This window comes from Prunus avium, chromosome 3, assembly GCF_965620075.1.
Source record: "Prunus avium chromosome 3, drPruAviu1.hap1.1, whole genome shotgun sequence".
NCBI lineage: Eukaryota > Viridiplantae > Streptophyta > Magnoliopsida > Rosales > Rosaceae > Prunus > Prunus avium.
The window spans coordinates 4858809-4883005 of record NC_142286.1 but is presented as its reverse complement, the minus strand read 5'-3'; the positions used below and the strand labels follow the sequence as shown (position 1 = coordinate 4883005).

Below are 24197 nucleotides of genomic sequence, written 5' to 3'. Positions count from 1 at the left end.
TTCTTTTTGGGTATAGCTTTGAAATCGAGACGCATGCAAAAACCTAATGATGGTGTCCTCTGCCCTTCCTCCCCAGTCTCCCATGCCCCCTTTCTTTCTTTCTTTTTTTCTTTCCCCCTTTACTATTTCAAAAGCTTTTCTCATTTTTTTTTGCTTCTGTTCTGTTCTGTTCTGATGCGCGCATTATCTCCCTTCAATGCCCCTTCTGCCTGCTCCTGCAGGCTGCTGCTGCACTGCAAAATATCCCTCTGACCACCTATGCTTCCCAAATTTTCAACCTTTCATGCCCTCCAATTTTCTTTGACCAATTTGCCATCATTCCATCATCCATTAATAGTGCCCACCTCCTTCTCCGTCAATGAAAACTAAAACCCACCCATCAATAAGAAAGATCCTAAAACTGGTGTCTTCAACTCAGTCATAAAACATTTCCCTTTCATGTTATATACTATTTAGTTTATGTGTTGCTTGATTATTATCACAAAGACATATTTGCATAGTACTAGTATGTGTAACGGTAACGTTAAAATAGATTGAAAAAAGTAATAAATTCTTAATTCAAATGAAAAATTAAAAGATTATAGCGATTTGTTTGTATACGGCGATCGTCTCACAGTAACTGATCACGTAAATGACATGTAAACAAATAATTGTGAGAACAACGTTTGTACACATATGTTGGTTGGAAGTACTAATCCTAGTTGTATCACGATTGACACACTCTGATGTATATTTACTGTGTTGGTCTGAAAATTCAAAGGCATTGAGTTGAAGGAAGGGTAATCATGCAAATTCAGTGGGGACTGGAGGCAGAGATTGTCTTTCTGAAACTAGCTCAAGGACATTTTGGTCAATTGAATAGGATGAAAGAAAAACAGAACAAAAATATTCAAAGGTAAAGTTTTTGCTCCATTTCCCTACACACACAGTGGAGCGAGCGAAGAAGACCCTCTCTCTGAAGCCGAAAGTGACGAACCAATGAAAAACAACAACACCAACAACAAAACCGTATGAGTACCAAAGCAAAAACAAGAAAAGCAAACCAAAAACACTGAGCAAAAGCATAAAAAAAAATTTACTGCTTTGCTTTCCCTTTTCTTCTTCTTCTTCATCCAGCTCAAAGTCTTCACCTTTCAGCTTCCAAAACTCAAACCACACACGCATCAACCATGCTGCTCCCAACCCATTAGACCCCAGAAGATGTCTGGGAGATTAGATATGGAAACCATCGAGATCGGTGAGACGGTGACGTTTCCTCTGGTTCTTAGGCCGTAGTAGAGAGATCGCTTTGTCCCAGCTGGGGAGGAAGACTCGTTCCACTAACTGAGTCAATTTAGTAACTCGTGTTTCGTTTCAAACGTTTTGGTTTTAGTTTTGGTTTTTGGAATCAGATCGGTTGTGTTTGCTGATCTCGAAGGATTTGTATAGCTTCTTTGTGTTTGGTGCTGTCTCTTTGGGTTTAAAGAAAACGAGGACAACTCCGTTCCAGCTAAGGATAGTGCTGTTCCTTGTCGGTTTATCTCCATCCTGGGAAAAAGATATTTATTTTTGAATATTTAGGCATCAAGGTCTGCAAGTTTGTACATTTGGGTAGAGACCCAGTTGCCATTCTGGTCTGTTTTGGTGCTCTGAAGCTTTGAAAGGTGTTTGAAGTTGTGGTTTCAGCAAGAGAAGCCATCTGGGTTTGGTGTATTTTTTGTGGGTAGCAAGTGATTTTGAGCTGAACATTGGAAATGGCTATGTCCTGCAAGGATGGTAAAGGAGGATTGGATAATGGCAAGTATGTGAGGTACACACCTGAGCAGGTTGAGGCCCTTGAAAGGCTCTATCATGAATGCCCCAAACCCAGTTCGATTCGTCGCCAACAGCTTATTAGGGAGTGCCCAATTCTCTCTAACATCGAGCCCAAACAAATTAAGGTTTGGTTCCAGAATAGAAGGTATGGTTGGTAGCCAATCTTTGTACTTTTGGTTTTTCTCCTCTGTTTTGTTGGTTGCTTAGAGAAAGGTTAGGAAAGAAAAACTCGAATTTATGGCCTAGATCTTGAAATGTTTGATTCTTTGAGCAGAATGCAAGTCTATGGGTTCGTTGTGATGAATATAATCAGTTACAAATTACATTTAAATTCTGAATTTTGAGTGGAAATATGTCCTTAGTTAGCATACAGTATATTCAGTTGCATGGGGCTCGATTTCCTTATTTGTGCTAAATTGTTTATCAGAAAATCTTAATTACATTGCATTTATTTCAGTTCTTGGGCAACCCTTTAATGACAATGCATTGTCTGTTTCTGCTTTGTTGGTTCAGATGTAGAGAGAAGCAGCGGAAAGAGGCTTCGCGCCTCCAAGCTGTCAATAGGAAGCTCACCGCTATGAATAAGCTTTTAATGGAGGAAAATGATAGGTTGCAGAAGCAGGTGTCTCATCTGGTGTATGAAAATGGTTATTTCCGTCAGCATACCCAGGGGGTGAGAGTTCTAATCCTTTTGTGTATTTTCCCTCATTTGGAATCTTAGAATAGATAAAATCATTAGCCAGAAAAAAATTTGAATATAAGATTTTTTTGAAGAACAATTATTCAGCTACATAATATACCCAGAATGAATGTCTTGAATTATTGATTTTTGTAATTTCTGAATAATCTGGAAGTTGACATAAGTGCTTGTTTTCTTACAGACAACGCTTGCAACCAAAGACACGAGTTGTGAATCAGTGGTGACGAGTGGTCAACACCATTTGACACCTCAGCATCCGCCAAGGGATGCAAGTCCTGCAGGGTTAGTGGGATGTAGTTGTTATGTCCTTTTCAGTCATCGTGCTTTGTGACACCCTTATTGTTTGTGTGTGCGGCTTATGGGTTCATGCTTTGTTTGTTTTCTAGACTTTTGTCCATTGCAGAAGAAACTTTAGCAGAGTTTCTTTCAAAGGCTACTGGAACTGCTGTTGAGTGGGTCCAAATGCCTGGAATGAAGGTATATCTCTATCTTTCTTTTAATTAATCATTTTTATTCAATAAGTGAGTTGGAAATGCCAAAACAATGGAACAATGGGAAACTGGAATTATAATTCCAAATTTAAACATTTAAGTGATCAGGGCATTTAAGCCCAATTTGGAGCCGTACCTCTTCTCTGAAGGAGAAAGTGTGACAATAACATCTTGTGGCATGCTGATGTGGTCTTACATGTCCACTATGTTATTTGTGTGGATTTATAACGCCATGTCTGCATGACACATAGGACTGTCGCACCATAATTTTTCCTCTTAAGAGGAAATTTTAAGTTCAAGTCCTATATTCCCAGATGATGCAACTGATCCATTGTAAAACTGGAAACAACACGTTTTGATTATTGATATTTATTGCACTCTTAAATGCCATTTATTTAGCACGACTTAATTGATATTATTTTTTTGGGTTTTCTCTGAATATAGTAAAGTACAGTCTTCTATTTGTATATTGTATTTTGAAAGGGGATTTCTGCCTTTGAAATTTGTTTAATCCTTTCACCTCTTCTTGATATTTTCAGCCTGGTCCGGATTCCATTGGAATCGTTGCTATTTCTCATGGTTGCACTGGAGTGGCAGCACGAGCCTGCGGCCTGGTGGGTCTAGAGCCTACCAGGGTAAGTAAATATGATCCTTTGCGTCTATTTTCTTCTTCTTTGGGCTTATGATTGACTAATGATTATATTCTGTTTAGGTTGCAGAGATCCTCAAAGATCTCCCTTCGTGGCTGCGTGATTGCCGCGCTGTAGATGTTTTGAATGTACTGCCTACAGCAAACGGTGGAACCATTGAGTTGCTCTACATGCAGGTAGGTTCTACTTATCATATAAGTTATTGCATTCTTCTACCCATTTTTTTTGTGGTATTAATTTCTTAATTTTTCTGATGTAGCTCTATGCGCCGACAACTTTGGCGCCCGCATGTGATTTCTGGCTGTTGCGCTATACTTCTGTTTTAGAGGATGGCAGCCTTGTGGTATGTAGAATTATGAGTCATCTTACCAAATAACTATCATTTTGATTGAGCATTTAATACCTTGTGACGCACACAAGTAAACACCTGCTTAAATATCTTCACTTACCAGTTTACCTCAAGTTCTCATCATGTGTATAATCCTCAGATTTGTGTGAGGTCTCTGAAAAACACTCAAAATGGTCCAACCATGCCTCCAGTGCAGCATTTTGTTAGAGCAGAAATGCTGCCTAGTGGCTACCTCATACGACCCTGTGAAGGGGGTGGTTCAATTATACATATTGTTGACCATATGGATTTGGAGGTAAGTAAGCTTTTCATTAAGTATAATGGGATGATATTCTTCATTTACTTTAGTAGTGATATATCCATTAAAAGAATTATAGCTCTTACACTTGTTTCATCACTAGCCTTGTAGCGTACCAGAAGTCTTGCGCCCATTGTATGAATCATCTGCTGTTCTTGCTCAAAAGATGACAATGGCGGTAAGATTACCATATGGTTTATAGTTTTGACTTTATTGTTTTTAGGGTTAAGTCATGTATAATCATCCAGATGGATACATATGTATAATCAAGATGGATACTAATCTGTATGACAAGACTGCTACCATGAAGGGTATAGGGGAGATGATTAGTTTTTAATTAGTTTTTCTGACTTTCATTCAGGCTTTACGCCAGCTGAGGCAGATAGCACATGAGGTATCTCAATCTAATGTCACAGGGTGGGGCAGACGTCCTGCAGCTCTACGAGCACTAAGCCAGAGGCTTAGCAGGTTAGTATATTATGTTTGTTTCAGTAATCTCCATCAGTCAGCGAAGGGATCTTTCGTAATTGAAAGCTAATGGAGTTTTCTGCCAGGGGTTTTAATGAGGCACTTAATGGATTTACTGATGAGGGGTGGTCAATGATGGGAAATGATGGCATGGATGATGTTACTATCCTCATAAACTCATCTCCTGACAAGTTAATGGGTTTAAATCTTTCCTTTGCTAGTGGATTTCCAGCTGTCAGTAATTCTGTATTATGTGCTAAAGCATCAATGCTGCTACAGGTCAGGATGCTTACCATCTCTCATTTCAATCACCCTTAACAAACAACTGGAAATTAAAATTAACACACCAGCTAAGTTATGCCATGCATGGTATTTGCATTATGTAAATGCGGGGTGGCCTTTCTAATGGACAATGACTTTGAAAAATTTCACGGTGAGCTTACCTTCTAACCTTTTCCTTGTTGGTCGTGTACGTTTTTTATTTTTCCAGAATGTGCCTCCTGCTATCCTTCTTAGGTTCCTGCGCGAACATAGGTCAGAATGGGCAGACAACAATATTGATGCTTACTCAGCTGCAGCTGTTAAAGTTGGCCCTTGTAGCTTAGCTGGGTCACGAGTTGGAAGTTTCGGAGGTCAAGTTATACTCCCCCTGGCTCACACTATTGAACATGAAGAGGTAAGCAAGTTGATAATAAGGAATTTACAGCTTTTAAAAATGTCTTGTTTTACAGTGGTTTATACACCAGTCCAATAAGAAAACACTACTATGCTTTCTTTAATTTATATGTTTTTGTGCTTTTCAGTTCTTGGAAGTCATTAAACTGGAAGGTGTTGGCCATTCTCCTGAAGATGCAATGATGCCGAGAGAAATGTTTCTCTTGCAAGTACGTATCTGTTCTGGCTGTGTTAATGATGGTTCTTATATATGAGAGTGTTTGTCTTAGGTTACTGTTTTTGTGTTGGTCTCATAGCTTAGCTTGGACTGTCAAAGCCACATCATACAAACTAATTCGTAACCTGATTTTTTTTGGGGTAAATTAACCTGAATTGATTTCCTGCAAATCATAGGCATTTCATGTTTTAGCTCAAGCTCATAACCCGTTAAGTGCAAATTTGGAGTGTTCAGCATCATGCTAATTCAAATTAGTGTTCTGCATCATGTTTCTTGTTTACGATTCGTTATTTTTGGTCTAAAATATATGTGACGCATTTCAAGATATCCTGTGAATATGTGGTCAAGTTTTTTGTGAAAGAAAAGGCCTAAGAGTATGAGATATTGTGTTGTGAAATTACTAAGTGGATAACAGAAAACATGGAGAGACAAGTGATATGAATAAGAGATACAATATCGTGTTCCTATTCAATTTTTCCCCAATCATCTATTTAGTTGTTTTTTTGTCAAATGAAATTTGTTCTCTCACTTAAATTCCATATCTGGTTTTTAATAGCTATGCAGTGGAATGGACGAAAATGCTGTGGGTTCCTGTGCTGAACTCATATTTGCTCCGATTGATGCTTCCTTTGCTGATGATGCACCTCTTCTGCCTTCTGGTTTTCGCATCATTCCTCTCGATTATGGGAAGGTTAGCCTCTGAACTATATCTAAATTGATATTATCTGTCACAATCCATATGTTGCTAGTTTTTCAATGGAAATTCTTATTAGCTAGTGCTCTGGAAAATGTTTCAGGAAGCCTCCAGTCCAAACCGCACCTTGGACCTTGCTTCTGCTCTTGAAATTGGACCAACTGGAAATAAAGCATCGAGTGAATTTTCTGCAAATACTGGTTGTGTGAGATCTGTGATGACTATAGCATTTGAATTTGCATGCGAGAGCCACATGCAAGAACATGTAGCATCCATGGCCCGGCAATATGTTCGCAGCATCATATCTTCAGTTCAGAGGGTGGCATTAGCACTATCTCCTTCACATTTAAGTTCACATGCTGGTCTTCGCTCACCACTTGGTACTCCTGAAGCCCAAACACTTGCTCGTTGGATCTGCAACAGTTACAGGTGTTGTATACCTCTCTCTCTCTCTCTCTCTCTCTCTCTCTCTCTCTCTCTCTCTCTCTCTCTCTCTCCCCCCTCCCCCTTACGTTTTTTTGGTTGGGTTGAGGGGGGAAGGGATTATATTAATGTTGATTGAGACATGTCAAAATGTTGCCTGAGATACATGGAGCACTGTGGGACAATTGAAAATGAGCTTTTTGCTACACGTACAATATTGCCACATTATTTCTTCAGTTGCAATGCTACAAGTGTTTCAATCATAAAGTTTGATTAATGAAGCCATCTCATAATAAACCAGTACTATTGATATTGCAGGTGCTATTTGGGTGTGGAGCTGCTTAAATCCTCCAATGAAGGAGGTGAATCCATCCTCAAATCCTTGTGGCATCACTCAGATGCAATTATGTGCTGCTCTCTGAAGGTGAGCATTACACTTACGACCTGAAAAAGCACCAATACAACACTTTGCTTTCCTCTCATACCAACTTATTTTAAGCAATTTAATATTGAACTCCATTTATGCAGGCATTGCCAGTTTTTACCTTTGCAAACCAGGCAGGGCTCGACATGCTAGAGACCACCTTGGTTGCACTGCAAGACATAACTCTGGAAAAGATTTTTGATGACCATGGACGGAAGACTCTCTGCTCAGAATTCCCGCAAATAATGCAACAGGTCTAGTTGACCCTTTCCGAATTCTATAGTTTTTCCAATTTCATTTTAAACTAACGCGCAAAAGGAGAGCTAATTTAACAGCAGTCGTGAATGGTCTCCGTGTAAAGAATTGCTGAACACAATTCACTCAATGGAGTTATAAGCTTTGATTTTGATATGTCTGTTCTATAATTTTGTAGGGTTTTGCTTGCCTTCAAGGTGGCATATGCCTTTCCAGCATGGGGCGACCGGTGTCGTATGAGAGAGCAGTGGCTTGGAAAGTGTTGAATGAAGAGGAGACAGCTCACTGCATGTGTTTTCTATTTGTAAACTGGTCCTTCGTCTGATATCGGGGACCAGGTCACTAAGACTAGGGGGGTTATAATAGGGTTGAATAGAGGAGACTTGGAAACCTTTTATGCTTAAACTCTCTCTTATCTATGTTTTGCTGTGATAAATACTATGGATGTTAAGACTGATATTGTGTTAGCTTGTTCTTGCTGTACTCTTTAAATGCCTTGTTTCTATGCCTTTGTTTTCCAGTTTTTATCTTTTTCGGGTGGTTTCAGATGAAAAGATTGCATGGCAAAACAAAACTACATTGGAGAACCCTAATTGCACCGAAATAATTTATTTATGAGGATTGGATATCATGAGTTCTCTCTCTTTAAAGTATCTTGAGTTCCATTAATCTATAGTGTATGTTGGATAATCAAGTTTAAGGTATGTCATTTAAAAAAATACTTGGCTTGTCCAAACCATTTCTGTAGCATAAGTTACTCTGGTGCATTTTCTGCACTTCCCTTTTCGTTTGGGTTGTTATCATAAAACATTAGATCAAATTCAAACTTATATATTCAAAATGTTATTGGTTTGATTTTATAAAAAAAAAAATTGGAAAAAGGAGTTGCACATGGAACTGATCAATGAAACACCTCGAATACAAAATCAGCTTGAAGCAATGGGATTAAGACGCTACAGTATAAAACTCAACCTTTCTTTATTTCTTTCTCACCTTTGTTTCCATCTTTTCTCATATGGGAAAGATTCGAATTCTAAAATCATTTTCTTCTTCTATGGCAGTGCGCGTGAGAAAGTTGAATTAGGGTTGTTTATTTTACTATTACTTTTTTGGCAGTGCGCGTGAGAAAACTAACCGAGTGTCATGTTCGAAATTGCATGACACTTTGGCAGTGTGTGTGAGAAAACCCCCTATCTCTTCCTAACTTTGACAACCAAAAAACAATCGATTTAAATTAGTTTTTGTTGTTGTTGTTGCCGCCAAGGGCTTTAAATTAGTTAGGTGAGTGCGTTTCTACCTGAATTAATTTGATTGATTTGCCAGGATTGAGTTCACAACATTATTGCTTCTAGTTTCATCGACTAGAGAGGAAATATATAACAAACAACACTACTATTAAAATACATGATTTCAATACATATAGCTTGATGGAAAATTACATAGAGAGGCTTGAGGTCGGAGTCGAAGTGAGGATCCATATCATAGGAGCTCTTCACAGAAACTAACAACTAAGCCTTCTCAAGTCAGACAAATAGCTACGATGCACATGAGCAAGGGGACTAAGGAGGAAAAGAGAAAGGAAAAAAGAGTGCAATGAAGGAGCATTTGTTTAACCCCCAAAACCCCATATATAGGGTGACAGTTGGTGCTGGTTCAACACGTTAACATAATAAGTAGGAAACACAAAAAGAAAAGAAGGGGTGGAGGAGAGAATCAAGTAGACATTGAAAAAACCCTAGAGTACATAAACAGGGATAGCTAGGCGAGTTTGGACGAACCCGAAAAACCCAGAAGGAAAAATGTCGATCCATCACCGGTGCATAGAGTAATTTTGTTGTGAATCAATAAGACCATTAGAAGAGAAACCCTAAGAGAGATTTAAGAAGGTTAATTTATAGAGTGGGAGCTAGTTATACTAGTAAATAATCAGCATATATAAAAAGGGGAGAGGTTGACAAATACAAAACCATGCCCCCTAGAGATCATGATCAGATAGATGTATGGCAACTAGCCTTTTAATTAATTAGCAGCTATTCAAGCCATGGAGAGATCATTCATTTCCCTCGTAATCGCCGGAATGCAACTCGAACTCCGAGCAATTCCTCCCTTTCCCTTTGCCCCTCCTTTGTCCCTCGGGCTAATCGACTTGGCCCTCATACCTCTCCCTTCCATTTTGCTCTTCTTCAACATCTCCCTCATGGCCTCAGCTTGAAACAAAACTGGATAAGGCCTACTGTACTTGTTAAACCTAACACATGCACTTATATGTGTATTCAAGGCCTCTTCTTTATCTCCTCCATTTTTCTCCACCTCCTCTTTCACTGCCTCCGAGCATAACCCACATATCCACTTCCCCAAGAACTTGTCCCTCACTCGGTCTATGTACTCCGGCGTGCACTCTTCACTCATACCACAACACTCACACTTTGCATTTTCAACCTCTGAAATTGGTGGGAGGGATTTCAGATCTTGATCAACGGCTTCTTTGCTTAGCTCATATGAGATATCGGATACAGTTCTTTTAAGGCTATCGGATGAGAATGAGAGCTTTGGTGGCTTGGACTTGGAGAAGTTGTTGGTCCTAGAGTAGTTAGAGCCAACAATAGTCTCTCCATTAGGTGCCATGTTAGAAAATTTTGACGCAAACCCTAACGTAGGAATCAAGCTAAGTGGATTGAGTGAACTTGAATTTGGTAGTGGGAAGTTAATTTGGCCAAAGAACTTAGACGATTGTCACATGGTGGTAGAGAAGGAGGTCTAGTAGCCTACTTATAGTAGTCAGTTCGGACTTTACTGGGAATCTAAGGCCATTGTTATTTTTATGGATGTTGTTAATTCATATGTCACTTATCAATCGAAGTGTGAATAGTGCTCGTGACGATGCTAGATTTTTCAAGAAAGTTTTGAAAGAAAAGGAAAGCTGGTTTTGCTTTTCTAGGTCTGAAATAAATGCCTAGCTGATTTTTGCTAAAGAACTTTTTATGGGGTTCTAATTTTTTTTCCTTTGCTCTTGATCATGTGGAGGAGGATATTTTGGCTTCATGAAAAGGTCGCATATTCGTTTTTCTTTTGAAGAATAAAACATGAAGAAGCTGTGGCACATCCTATACCAAGACTATATGCTTGGTTAATAAGGATACTGAAAGTCTCAATTCATATCAAAAGCTTAATTTATTCAGCATGGAAAGCCATTGGAGTAGTTTTTACAATCACACCGCCAAGTGATGTTACCAATTCACTCATGTTATAATCTATATATCTATTTATTAAAGTTATACTCTAAGACAGGCACACTTAAAAACTCTCGAGAAAATTATGTTAATTTCAAAATTGGAATACATTACTATCATACTTACAGAGCATATTTATTCACGTAGAGGCTAGTTGTATTGTATCCATGAACGTGAAAGCTTATACAATAGTTTAGCCAAACAAAGTGTTAAAAAAATAAATACATAAATTGATTTTAGATCACCATTTATAAAATGATGACTTCCATAATTTAATGTTACATATTATTTGTCTGAGAAAAAGAAGAAGTAAGATGTCGCTTTACATGAAGTACCTAAAAGAAGGAAAATGTAATTTTGTAGCTTGAAAACAATTGTCTTTTGCTTTCACCAATAATTAATTTGTCCCTATAAAAGGTCACAAGTTGCATATTCACGTGTGCTCCTACTCAAACCATTAACCCTATACATCGATCGTGGTCCAACCAAACTCTCTCTACTAGCACCGAGCCCAAAATGAAAGAAAAGGACTGCCTGCCTCACATGTTGCCTCTCTCTCTCTCTCTCTCTCCCTCTCCACAACCACAACTCTTATTTCACGAGCAGTTATAAGTCAATCATACCAGATACATACATGAACTCTATATCTGTGTGTGTGGAGGGGAGAGGTTGGTGAGAGAGAGAGAGAGAGAGAGGTTAGGCTAATTTATTAATCATAGGAAGAAGCAGTCATTGTAACTCACATTTATCTTGTAAGAAAAAGGTTGCTTTAGATATGTGGATTTCATTGACAGATGACAATAAGTAAGAAATTAGTTTCTCTGTTTGGTCTTAATATTGTTTAGTTTTGATTTTCTTGGCTGTTATCAATCTAAGAGTTCTACGGTTCAATGTCAAACTCAAATATAAAAGATAACTTGTTACCCAAAAAAAATATAAAAGATAACTGACAAACTTGTAATGTTTTTTCAGTCACGATGCTTGAGATTTGAACTCAAAATCTACTCCAATAAAAATATAAAGGAAAACAGAGTGCCGTTAAACTAAATGATCATTTGACGACAAATTTGGTATTCAAAGCTCAGGCAAAAAAACAAAAACAATGTTAAATCAATTCTGGCTACATAAAAACCTCTAGCTGAGTAGGCTGGTATTTGTACACCCATGTTCCGCGCACACCATATTGAGATAAATATACCAGATTGGATGGGACACAATCATCATGTGATAGACTATGCGTGCATACAATAAATTTTCTTGGGAGGTTATTTTCTCATTTTTCTTTTCTTCACTTACGCTCTTTTTAGCTTTTTAATACTTTCTAATCAATATTGTTCTTTTTGGTTTTTTCTCTTTCCTATTTTACCCTTATCCTACAATTCTCTTTAATAAACATGTACAATCACTTACTAATAATATGAAACAACAAAAATCTGAGACTATTATGCATACCTTGCTCTCTGCATATCTAAGCTCCTAATGACAATTTGGTTAGTAGCATTCTTTGGTTCTTCTACCATATTTATATGTTAGCCCAAAAAATTTATTATCTATTAACTACAACAAAGATAAATAATACTCACATTTCTATCCATTTTCCAGATTTATTTTTGTTTTTTGTTTTATTTTCTGTTAACTTTTCTTAACTTTAGTTATCAAAATCTTAATGTAGGGTAAGAGTAGAATAGGAAAGAGAAAGAATAAAAGAGAACAATATTGATTAAAAAGTATTAAAAAGAGGAGTGTAAGTGGAGAAAAGGGGAGTGAAAAAATCACCTCCCATTTTCTTTTGTTGTGTTGTTTTTAATTTGTCTATCTGTTATAATATAAGTAGATCTTTATTGATATTATACCTTAAAAATGATAAATCTTAACCATATCGTCTACTTATATTATAGTACATTGACGAGTTATACCACATGACCGTTTTTCAGTGCTATATAATAATTTCTCGTCCTCCTGGTAGGGTGAATTTTGGGCCACGAAGCAATGTCATTCCTTTCCCGACTGTATTGCCAAGAACCCGATTAGCATCCAATTTCTAAACCGAAATGGCATCAGATAGTGAGAGGCCCAATAGGAGTGGTGAACATTAATGGAGTAATAAGCCCTAACAAACTTTTGGCCCGGCCCACTTTACGGGCCTAGAATGAATTATAGTTGGGTGTTCATAACAAACGTTGGGGTCTCCTTAGAACTATCCATTGATAAGAGAGCTCTGTTTACCATCAGGGCTATTGGGCTGGAACAATGAACCTAGTTTTCCTACGTTTAAAGTGCAAGTTAATTATTTTTGCACTACTAATTAAAATTTTATATAATATAATTTAAAAACTATGATCTTTTATATGATAAAATTATAATTAACCTTGAAGTTCAATACTAACACTAAATTGAACTAACTATACCAACCAACTAATTATTAGTTTAGTGGTAATTTTATTTTCAGTGTTGAAAGATGTCTCAAGTTCGAATCACCTATTTCTCAAGTATATAGAAGTTCTATATACACACATGTAAATTATATATTTACTAAATGAGATTATATTTTTCTTCTTAATATTGAAAGTTCAAATCTCCCTCCCTGTCTATTTTTTATTTATAATTTCTACCATCAAACTAATCGAATGTAAAATAGGTTTAATTGTCATTTCCCTTTGTCATAGTTGAAAATTGGATTCTCTCTATTATAATTAGAACTTTTATATACGGACTTGAAATTTTATACACGTTTGTACATACATATGATACTGTGTACGGATTGATCATTTAAAAAAAATTATGAAATAAAATAAAATTTAAAAAGTAACACCAAAATGTGCATAGATATATCCCTAAGAAAAGTAGCACTAAAAATCTATGCAACCCAAAAAACAACACAAGAAATCAGTACATCCACTCCACAACAAAGTCATTCTAGCAAGTGCACATTTGAAATAGAAACCCTACTTTTCAGACCATAAAACAAATAAAAATAATAATTTCCGAATAAGAAATCATACAAACCCAACTCTCTTCTCTTCCCCCACCTCCGTATCCACCCTTTAAATACCCCCTCCTCCCCTTCTTTTAGAACTCGTACCAAACAACTCTCTCTAATAATCTCTCTCTCTCTCTCTCTCTCTCTCTCTCTCTCTCAAACATTTCAGAAAATAGAATTAAAGCCTTGAAAATGGAACAAAATAATCTACCAGTAGTGGCCAAGAAAATATGGAGCATAGTACGTGTAGCTTTCTTCATGTTAAGAAAGGGCATTTCAAAGCGAAAGCTCCTCCTCGACCTCAACATGATGATGAAGCGTGGCAAGCTCGCCAGCAAAGCCCTAAGCAACCTCATGTTCCACCACCACCACAGCCAAAGCCACTCCCACCACTGCAGCGCCGCCTCCTCCGCCGCCCCTCGGGAGTACGAGTTCAGCTGCAGCAACACCCCCAACTACACCTTCCACCTCATGGGCAAGCGCCGCCACCAGAGCCACCACCACAACTTCTTCGCGTGTGCTCACGCGCCGCCCACTCAGGATGACGAGGTGGCGGCCGCTGGAGCCGTGAAGGCGGTGCTGGAAATGTTGAATAACGAAGTGATGGCTGCGGAGGCTTCAGTGGCAGCGTCACCGCTTCCCGGGTTCGGGAAGAGCCCCATGGTCCGCCAGCTGAGGATAACGGACTCTCCGTTTCCGTTGAGGGAGGCGGACGAGGACAGCCACGTGGACAAAGCGGCGGAGGAGTTTATAGAGAAGTTCTACAAGAATTTGTGGCAGCAGAATAGAATGCACGACTGATCAGTTTGGGGTCATGCACATATATTATCCGTTGAAGATATTTATGTGATGCGCAGAGCAGTTTATGTTTAATTTGAGTCATTTGAGTCCGCCTATATTGTTGTTGTTGTTGGGTGTTTGATAAACAATAAAATTAAGAGAATTAGCTTAGCTTAATTAATTTGTGTCAACCTGCAGTTGTTTTTCTTAATTTCAATTTCAAGTCCTTAATTGATTTCTATGTTCTTGAAAACGCTGCATTATCAAAACCAAAACAAAAGTTGGTCAATCCAAATTTTCAGGCTTTTAGCCTCGTGGGTTTTCTATTTCTTTTATTGAGGTTTGTTTGTTTGTTTGTTTTTTTTAAATTTTTATAAAAAAAACATAAACAGATTCACGGTATATATTTGGAATTAAAAATTTGAAAAACAAAGATACAGTTAGATTCATCATCTCTCAAGGTACCAGTTCGTACAGCAAAGCTTGCAGGAACCTGGGGAGAAAGTTTTAGTTTGTTTAATCTTGTTTCTTAATTTTTCACTTTAAATTTCCTACCTATTGAAAATCAAATTAATGCATGCATGCATAATATTCTAATTTCCTGCATAATTTATATATATATATATATATATATATATATATATATATATAATTTCTTATGGGATTTGTAATTTCAAAGCCAGGTTGGAAAGTCTGAACACTGCTAATCATTTGAACCTTAGTTTGCAAGTCATATGCATGCGCTCCAATTTACAAGGACCAGTTTGGGGCCATAAGAGAGAGAGAGAGAGAGAGTTGATTATGCTATAAATTAAATTAAATTAAATTAAATGAAAATTCAAAAGCTCAGAGTGGCTTTTACAGCTACAGTACCACTTCCACTACATCCTGATGTGATTCCACTACGTTAAAGCGAAACCAATATAGTACTAGCAAAACGCTGGCCCCTCCTCCCCCTAAAAAAATTAGTCACCTTTTTTTTTATATATAATTTATACTTTTCCTTTTTTCTCTCTTTTTTCCTTTGTTTTTATCAAGTTTTATAAGAAAACTTGCTGCTTTTTTCAAGATCGTATACATAGTCATACACTCAAATTACAAATGAAAAGAAACACAGCACTATTGATCTGAGGGTTTCGTAAAGAGACGTCTTTACCAGACAGCTAGGACCTGCTATGAAGCCGTTGATAACGACCACACCAACAACAGAGAAAAAGGTTCAAAACATGGGTGAAAATCCAAAAATAAATCCTGTTCCAGCACATTTCATTGTGCGTTGGTGCATGAAACTTGGTGAATGATTGATTTGTTTAGTAACCCAGTAATTATAAAATTAAAAGTTCATTTCATAAAGAAGGTTATGTCAGTAATTTAATTAACATTTAAATTCTAAAACAAGGTTAACGTTGGATGTTAGTTTGACACAGATGGATTAGGTATACATATGACAGATCATATATGGATTAATTAACCTTTAGGTTATTTTTTTGGATAACAAATTTGTAGATTAATTTATAACCCACCATTTCCCCTACCTCGCCTAATGTCACTTGAGCTACTCAGGGGTACATCTCAAAGGGTTATTTTTTTGATAGCTAGGTTCAAAACCTTTGAATCTTTTTTTTAAAAGACAAAGAAATGTCGTATCAGAGCTTTATTTATTTCTCTTTAATATAAATTTTAAATTTTTTAAAAAAATACAAGCGATAGTCTAAACTACAAGAAGGATGAGGGTTTGAACATGACATCACTGGTCTGTTAATCAAAGCGCTTTCTAACTGGACTGGACCCAATTGGCATAAGCCCTAAACCTTAGAATCTTAAAAACTATGTCTCGAGCCCTCCCATACATTAAAGCGATGGGCATGCATTATTGTCTTGAAGAATCTCATATAGAACCAAAGATACCACTCCAATCCAAAGCTTTGAGCCGACAAAAGGCCAATGCAAACAATAGTATAATTAATTTTAGGTCAATTAATTTGTGGTTAACTCCAAAAATTAGTGCTCAAGTCGATCCCAATAGTAGATACGTGAAAGTGAGATGCATATATATGTTGGTATTTCTTGCGGGCAAAGATGTTTGTTTTGGCTAAGCACTGTGGGCAGAAGTGCTAATGAATTGCAAGTCGCTTTAGCTTTTTAATTTCCATATTTTTAATATGAAAGGTGTCATCAATCTAAGTTCTCATAAAGCCAAAAACTTTAAGTAATATGTTAGGTGCAAATAAGAAATCCAGGCAAATTGCTAGACAGATGTCACCTTTTGAACTCACCGCTGGTCAAGATTGACATGCTTCACGTGTAAAACCAAACTTGTAAATTAAGAATTATATCAAGGATTTTTTTAGTGAAAACAACCCCTTTGTTATTTAAATCAAGGTGAATTGAACACCTGCTGGGCACGCATACTTAGTTATTAAGAGAAGAGAGAGATACTTTCTCTCACCCCGAAACATCAAACTAAACACGATATTGGCAAGAAAAATCTTTTTATTTAGGTTTTTTATGGTACTATATGAATTCCATGTATTTCTCACATTTATATGTAAAGCCCTTTCACTTAGGGTGCTTTTGGTTTCCTGCTAGTGTAGGATTTGTTGGTCTTTCATGATCTCTCTCTGGAGTACTGGTGCTGCAATGAGCCTTCTGGATCAACTCTGAGTGAATTGGGCTTGATTTTTTGTGCCTTTCTCATTGTCTTGCTGGATTTAAATTTTCCAGATTATTGTATGCAAGAACCTCCGTTTGAGATGTGTTCTTACTATTAATATCTTGTTCCCATGTTATAATGAATTTATGCTTGTTCTCAAAACAGAACAAAAAACCTTTGGTGGCAGCTGAGTTAAGAGGATTTTGTATTTTATTCAAAATGTATGAGTAATAAATTTAGTTTGAGAAAAAAAGGGATTCTTATATATATTTATATACAAATATTTTTTGAATACAAACGATAATCTAAACTATAAGAAGAGAGCGATTTCTCATACACACACTACCACATTGCCATGGAGAGGTTAGAATTTGAGATCACTTGTTTGCAAGTCAATGCCATTTTCCACTGGACTAGATCCTGTGACTAGAGATTCTTATATTTAATAAGTTTCTAGTTCATGAGCTATAAGAGTCTACCTAACACAATAGTCCACATAAGTTATAGGCACGGTGGTGTGGATGGGTAGGTTGGGTTGTGACGGTGGTGTCCGGTAGCTAGAGATTTTGTACATTATATTCATAGATTTTTTCTAGTTTCATGCCTGAACAGAACATGAATATTAATTGATAAATAAATGTGACTGCTATTAATATAAATAGATCAAATTCGGGTCGTCTATTCTCTAAAAATCTGAAAATACCCACCCTTAATTTCTAATCACTAATCTTTTCTCTCTCTAACATTTTTCTAGTTCAACAAACATATATAGCTGCTAAGGGTTTGGATTAATATTGCACCCCATGATAATGGTTGACTTGTAGAATTTGATAAAACATAATAAAATTAAAATATCACCCAAAGTATTCACAGTACATCATCAATCAACAAATAAAAAGTAAAAGTCAGTCTCCACTTTTCACTTTTGCCATTCCACCGTCTCTCTCATATGTGAGATATTTTGTGCGAGTTTTTTTGTTGGGGAGGCTCATGCAACTCACTTCTTGTCAGCCTGCCTTTCTAATTAACTTTATAACTCGTATTGATTTGGTTTGGCCACGCTCGAAGATATGTTGAATTCAAATTTCATGAACGATAATTTGAATTTCTTCTCGTATTAGATAAGTTAGAAAAGTAAGAATAATATTTACGCAAGTTCAAATAAACTCGGTTAGAATAATCTCATAATTGAGGTGATTAATTGCCAAACTCCTAATTTTAAGGCGCTTATGTTGCAGCTTAGATTGTGTGTGGGTCGAAAACTAAAGATTCTTTCAAATTTAGCTGTGGATTTTGGGTTCAATTATTGGACTCTTTTTCGTTTAATATTTGATATGTATGATGTGTGTGTATATATCCCTGTTCTGATACTGACATGCTTTTCGTCTGTATTTTTGTTTGACATATTTGACATTTCATACTTCGAAGTAGTTGACTAGTCAGGATCACACCTTTTCAATTTTGGGTCTGCAAATTAATTTAAAGGGTAATCTTTTCACAAAGTAAACTATTTCTATGTAGAAGGTTTTGGTTTTTAGAATCCATCCAGGAACTTAGTTCTCATGTAACCAAATTTTAGATGCATGGACCCATCAAATTATAAACATTTGTTGCACTAAAACACCGTCATATGATATATTCAGTTCACCTACTATAGAATGAGTGGATATTTATTGATATATACTATATCTTAAAATTTAATCTCGTTTTCGTTGTCTACCTTAATCGTCATTTTCTCATCCATAAGTAAATTCTCAATTTTTATCTGCTTGTAAAAGTTGTTCAACCGGCATAGTAATTTTTCTTTTAAACTTCCTCTTATTAGATTTTAGGTTTTAACTTTTGAGTCTTGGAATGGTGAATTTGCACTTTAAAATAATTAACATGTCAGGAAAGAGATTAAAAAAAATAAGAAGAAAAGAAATTGTTGATAGTCGAAGCACCTTACATACATAAAAGGAAATCCGAATATTAACGTCCAAATAAGAGAATAATTATGTGTATATATAATATAGTTTTAGGTGCCAACATTTGGAAGTGCATTTGTAAGATTACGATGCATCTTGGTGATTAAGAAAAATGATATGTATTAGAGTACATGCACATCTTGGTGATTAAGATATATACCCTATATATATATACATATTTAAATTCTCAGATCTTTGTTTGATGTATATTCGCCAAAAGGATGGCTACAAACCATTAGGACTTTTCCTCTGAGATGCTAGCTAGGGGTGGGCATCAAAACCGAAATACCGAAGTCATCCCGAAACCGTGTCAAACCGTGTCAATTTCGTGCCATCCCGTTTGGTGTTGATGTGTAAACGGGATGATACCGTGTCATCCCGTTACTGTTTGACACGACATCGGTTTCACATTTGTGATCCCGGTTGATGTCATACCGTACCGAATAGTAAATTATTTTATTAATTCCTATTTTCATTTCAGTTCTAACCCTAAGTCCATAGAGATGTTTTTGTCGACTGCCTCTTTGTTTCTCTGCGTTTTTTCCTCCTTTCTCCTTTCCTCTGTCTGGTTTTTCTCTTCTCTTCTCCTTTCTCAATCAAATTGAATCTGTTCCCAACTCCACAACATCAATCGATCTCATCTTCTTCTCCTCCTCATCCTCCTTTGTCTCTGTCTCTCTGTCTCTCTGTCTCTCTGTCTCTGTTCTTCTCCAAAACGGCAAAACCAAACCCGTGGAAAAGGAAAGCCCCAACCCAACCCGAAGTCTCTCCGAATTTGTAGGATCTTCTTCTTCAAGCCTTACCCTCTGCTACCAATCTCAGGTATTTGTTTTCAAATTTGAGAGATTATTTGATTTTGGGAAGACATGAATTGGTTCTGTAAGCATGTGTGGGAATCTATTAATACCATATGGTATCAATTCTCTTATTATTTAGGATGGATTGGTTTTGATTTTGGGAAGACATGAATTATTAACATGCATATGGGCTACTGTCAGTTTACTGTTTATGTATATGTATATATATCTGATAGTTATGTTCTTAAAGAAGTTTCTGTGCTCAGATTTCAGGCACAATAACTGTGGTTCAGCATCAATTCTATTCCATGACAAACTAGACCTCCAATGGTACACGACATCACTAATCAAGTATCAAGATTTGAAATAGTTGGATTTCAAACCTAAATTCATACATCTCAGACCCTAAATACAAAATAAATGAATTTTGAATGCCATAGCATTTAGACCACAAGTTGGCATTTCGATACCAAATGCAAATATCTTTTATGCATTCCATGGTCTGTTTTCTTATATATAAGCATATAAATTGTGCATTAATTTACTATCATTAAATTTTATATTGTCTCATCTTCTTACAACATGAAATGCAATGGTAGCACACGTGGGTTCAATTAATCATTTAAATTATGAATGTAATCAAGACCAGCCATTTGAATTAATTGGTATCATATCATAATCAAACCCAAAGTAATATTAATTTGTCATTTGGTGCAGCTTTGCTGTTAAATTATTCTTGCATCAGCTCTCCAATGTAGCTTGAAGCCCCAATTGGGAATTTGGAATGGTAAGAAGCCTTGAAACTTGTTTTTACTATTATTATGAATCTATTAATGATATCCATATGATACTTTTGTTCTATGCATCAGTCTGCATATAATGCTTCTTCAACGGGAACCTCACCCTCATTTGAGATGGCACCACCACCAACACAGTCTGCACCATATCCAACCCAATTTTCAGAAGGAGCTGTACTGTCAACGCCACCTCAAACTCAAATTGAAGATGATGATGATGACTCAGTAAGTGAAATCAACTCAGAAACTAAACCTAGATGTGTGAAACGTAGTTGGGTTTGGGATCATTTTACTACATATGAGGACAAGAAACATGAAAAAAAGAAAGATGCAACAGGGAAGATTATAGAAGTTGAAGTGGTTCATAAGAGAGCAAAATGTGTCTATTGTCCTAAAGGTCCTTTAGGAGATTATGTTGTGGATAGTGGGAAAAATGGGACAAGTGGAATGCTTAACCACATTAGAAAGTATTGCAGATATTACCCTGCAAATGTTGACAAAACTCAGAAGATAATTAGTGGTGATAAGAGTCAAGGTAACAAGCTTGTTGCTAGGGGGTTTGTGCAGACTGATGTTTTGGAAGCTTGTGCTGAGATGATTATTATAGATGAGCTTCCATTCAGTTTTGTAGAGAAGAAGGGCTTTAGGAAATTTTGCAGTGTTGCTTGCCCTTTGTTCAATGTTCCTAGCAGGAGAACAATTGTAAGACAATTTCTGAAAATGTATGATGAGCAGAGGTTGAAGTTGAAGAAAGATTTGAGGGAAACTAGGGTGTGCCTCACTACTGATACTTGGACTAGTGTCCAAAACTGTAATTATATGGTGTTAACTGCTCATTTCATTGATTCTGAGTGGAAAATGCACAAGAGGGTTTTAAACTTTTGTGTGATTTCAAATCACCAAGGTTCAACAATAGGGAAGCTCATTGAAAGTTGTTTACTTGAGTGGGGGATAGAAAAAGTTTTGGCTATAACTGTGGATAATGCATCTGCTAATAAAGTTGCTATAAATTGGGTTAGGTCAAAGTTGAATAGAAGGGCAAAAGCAGAACCTGTTTTGCAAGGGAAGTACCTACATGTGAGATGTCTTGCTCATATCACAAACTTAATTGTAGTTAGTGGTTTGAAGAGGCTTTCTAAGTCTATTTTGGCCATTAGAAATGCAGTTAGGTATGTTAGGTCTTCTCCTCAAAGGTTGGAGTTTTTTAAAACATGTGTGGAAGCAGAGGGACTGTCCCTCAAAGGTATGGTTTGCATGGATGTCCCCACAAGGTGGAATTCGACATTTATAATGTTGGATGCAGCCTTAAAATATAAAAAGGCTTTTGTAAGAATGGGGGAGGATGATGACAGCCCTTTCTTGGCTTACTTCAAGGAACCAGAACATGAAGTTGATGAGGATGGTGTGGTTGTAAGCAATACTAAGCATATTAGGGTTGGACCACCAAGTGAAGATGATTGGGAGAATGCTACTGTTTTTGTGAAGTTCTTGAGGGTTTTTTATGAGGTCACACTGAAGGTGAGTGCATCGTTGCACCCCACTGTCAACAAAGCTTTTCATTCTATTTTAGCAATAGAAAAAGAGATTGATAAATTGTTTGTGTTACCTGAGATGGCCACTGGTTCAGAAGCAGAAAAAGTGTTGATTGATATGGCAAGCAAAATGAGAGAAAAATATAACAAGTACTTTGTCAAATTTGAAGATATGAATGTGATGTTGGTTGTTGCTATTGTTTTGGACCCTAGATTCAAGCTTAGGCATGTGACACATCTGTTTAAGAAGGAGAAGTTTGATGATGCAGAAGTGGAAAAAAAAAACCAGAGAGATAAAGGAGGTGTTGATGTCTATGTATGAAGAATATGTACCTAGATTGGATGGTGGAATTCACATGAAAGGTGGAAATGTGAATTCTGCTCCACAGACAGTGAATGCAAGTTCAGAAGATGTTGATGATATAATGGATGATTGGATAAAGGTGGTGGAAGAGAGTGAAGAGGCTGTGGTTGCACATGAAGTGGATACCTACTTGCATGATCCTTTGGAATTAACAACCAAAGAGGTCTATTTTGACATCTTGTTATGGTGGAAGCTCAATGGTCCTAAGTATCCTGTGTTGGCAGCTATTGCAAAGGATATTCTTGCCATTCAAGTATCAACAGTGGCATCTGAGAGTTGTTTTAGCACTGGGGGAAGAGTAATTGATGCATTTAGGAGTTCATTAACTCCTAGATCAGTGGAGGCATTGATATGTATGCAAAATTGGTTGAAGGGAGATGACATTTGCACAACTTTAGAAGATGAACCTACTCCTGAAGAATATGAGTTTTATGAGAGTGTTGAATTAGGTTTGTTTACTATGTTTATTAATTATTACTTATAATGTTGTATTTATTTTTAATTTGATCTTAAATGTTTAGGCTTTTTAATTGTTTATTATTTTATAATGTTACATTTGGTTATAAGAACATGTGTGGATTTATTTTTTGCAGAATATGCAAGTACTGAAGCTGCTGCCACCAGTACAAACACATTTGGTTTAACTTGAAAATTTGCAGATTTGATTGAACTATTGTAAGTTGTAACAGGAGCCATTTGATTTTCAGAATTGATTGAATCTGAAGAATTGCATATTTGATTGAACTCTTGTAAGTTGTAACAGCAGCCATTTTCAGATTTGATTGAACTTGAAAATTTGCAGATTTGATTGAACTATTGTAAGTTGTAACAGCAGCCATTTGATTTTCAGATTTGATTGAACTTGAAAATTTGCAGATTTGATTGAACTATTGTAAGTTGTAACAGCAGCCATTTGATTTTCAGATTTGATTGAACTTGAAAATTTGCAGATTTGATTGAACTATTGTATGTTGTAACAGCAGCCATTTGATTTTCAGATTTGATTGAACTTGAAAATTTGCAGATTTGATTGAACTATTGTAACAGCATCCATTTGATTTTCAGATTTGATTGAACTTGAAAATTTGTAGATTTGTTACGGTATCAACATTGATACCGAATCATACCGATCCCGTTTGGGTTCGGTACGATTTGAACGTGTTTTCAAAAACCCTCATCCCGTGTCATCCCATACCGATTCCACTATTCGGGATTGACACCGGGATGACCTTCATCCCGTGTCATGTCATACCGTGCCCACCCCTAATGCTAGCTACTCTTCCAGGGCTGTCCAAGAAAGGAACTGTTTTGTTGTGATGAAAGTGTTATTTTGCTTTTCTTTTGTACTAAAGCTCGCAAGTAAATGATGTGTTTGTATACATCTCGTTAAGAATAAATGAAGTTCAGAGTGGATCCAGATTTGAATAAATGACAGACTAACACATTATTTGGCAAGTAAAACTTAGTAAAAAAGGTTGATGTGTACAGAGCATTACTCAAAGAACACCTTTTGTTAGGGAAGGAAGGAAAAAATAGTAGAAAATTGATATATACTATGGTCTTGCGACAAAACAATGTGCATGTGTAAGATATTAAAATTGACTTCAAATTGAAAACTATGAGCAAAAAGCCTTGCTTTAAAGGTGGGGGGAAACTTGA

At 36.6% G+C, this 24197-nt stretch overlaps 3 protein-coding genes and 1 long non-coding RNA gene across 4 annotated transcripts; 3 read left to right on the top strand and 1 right to left on the bottom strand.

Moving 5' to 3' along the window:
- The first annotated feature begins 906 nt into the window (after positions 1 to 906).
- LOC110760753 (homeobox-leucine zipper protein ATHB-15) lies at positions 907 to 7922 on the top strand. The gene is made up of 18 exons (XM_021963071.2): positions 907 to 1939; positions 2308 to 2467; positions 2676 to 2776; positions 2881 to 2971; positions 3525 to 3620; positions 3698 to 3811; positions 3895 to 3978; positions 4124 to 4279; positions 4386 to 4460; positions 4644 to 4750; positions 4837 to 5029; positions 5241 to 5426; positions 5554 to 5634; positions 6199 to 6333; positions 6440 to 6765; positions 7078 to 7183; positions 7288 to 7437; positions 7617 to 7922. Exons 1-18 carry the CDS (start codon positions 1734 to 1736, stop codon positions 7761 to 7763), a joined length of 2514 nt encoding a protein of 837 aa, XP_021818763.1. The 5' UTR covers positions 907 to 1733; the 3' UTR covers positions 7764 to 7922.
- An 891-nt stretch (positions 7923 to 8813) lies between these two features.
- On the bottom strand, positions 8814 to 10187 carry LOC110760765 (CASP-like protein (DUF1677)). The gene has a single exon (XM_021963085.2). The coding sequence runs from the start codon at positions 10061 to 10063 to the stop codon at positions 9473 to 9475; it is 591 nt and encodes a 196-aa protein (XP_021818777.1). The 5' UTR covers positions 10064 to 10187; the 3' UTR covers positions 8814 to 9472.
- A 3548-nt stretch (positions 10188 to 13735) lies between these two features.
- On the top strand, positions 13736 to 14663 carry LOC110760764 (Avr9/Cf-9 rapidly elicited protein). The gene has a single exon (XM_021963084.2). It carries the CDS (start codon positions 13841 to 13843, stop codon positions 14447 to 14449), a length of 609 nt encoding a protein of 202 aa, XP_021818776.2. The 5' UTR covers positions 13736 to 13840; the 3' UTR covers positions 14450 to 14663.
- Positions 14664 to 19541: 4878 nt separating this feature from the next.
- LOC148295487 (uncharacterized) lies at positions 19542 to 20708 on the top strand. The gene is made up of 3 exons (XR_015834673.1): positions 19542 to 19870; positions 20112 to 20175; positions 20563 to 20708. It is a non-coding gene; the product is annotated as an uncharacterized LOC148295487 (long non-coding RNA).
- Positions 20709 to 24197: the final 3489 nt, after the last annotated feature.

Bases quoted from the DNA above. Each gene is read 5' to 3' on its own strand.
- LOC110760753 (XM_021963071.2), top strand. From the start codon at position 1,734: ATGGCTATGTCCTGCAAGGATGGTAAAGGAGGATTGGATAATGGCAAG. The intron at 2,468-2,675 runs GTGAGAGTTCTA...GTTTTCTTACAG, and splicing joins TCCGTCAGCATACCCAGGGG to ACAACGCTTGCAACCAAAGA. The intron at 6,766-7,077 runs GTGTTGTATACC...TTGATATTGCAG, and splicing joins TGGATCTGCAACAGTTACAG to GTGCTATTTGGGTGTGGAGC.
- LOC110760765 (XM_021963085.2), bottom strand. From the start codon at position 10,063: ATGGCACCTAATGGAGAGACTATTGTTGGCTCTAACTACTCTAGGACC.
- LOC110760764 (XM_021963084.2), top strand. From the start codon at position 13,841: ATGGAACAAAATAATCTACCAGTAGTGGCCAAGAAAATATGGAGCATA.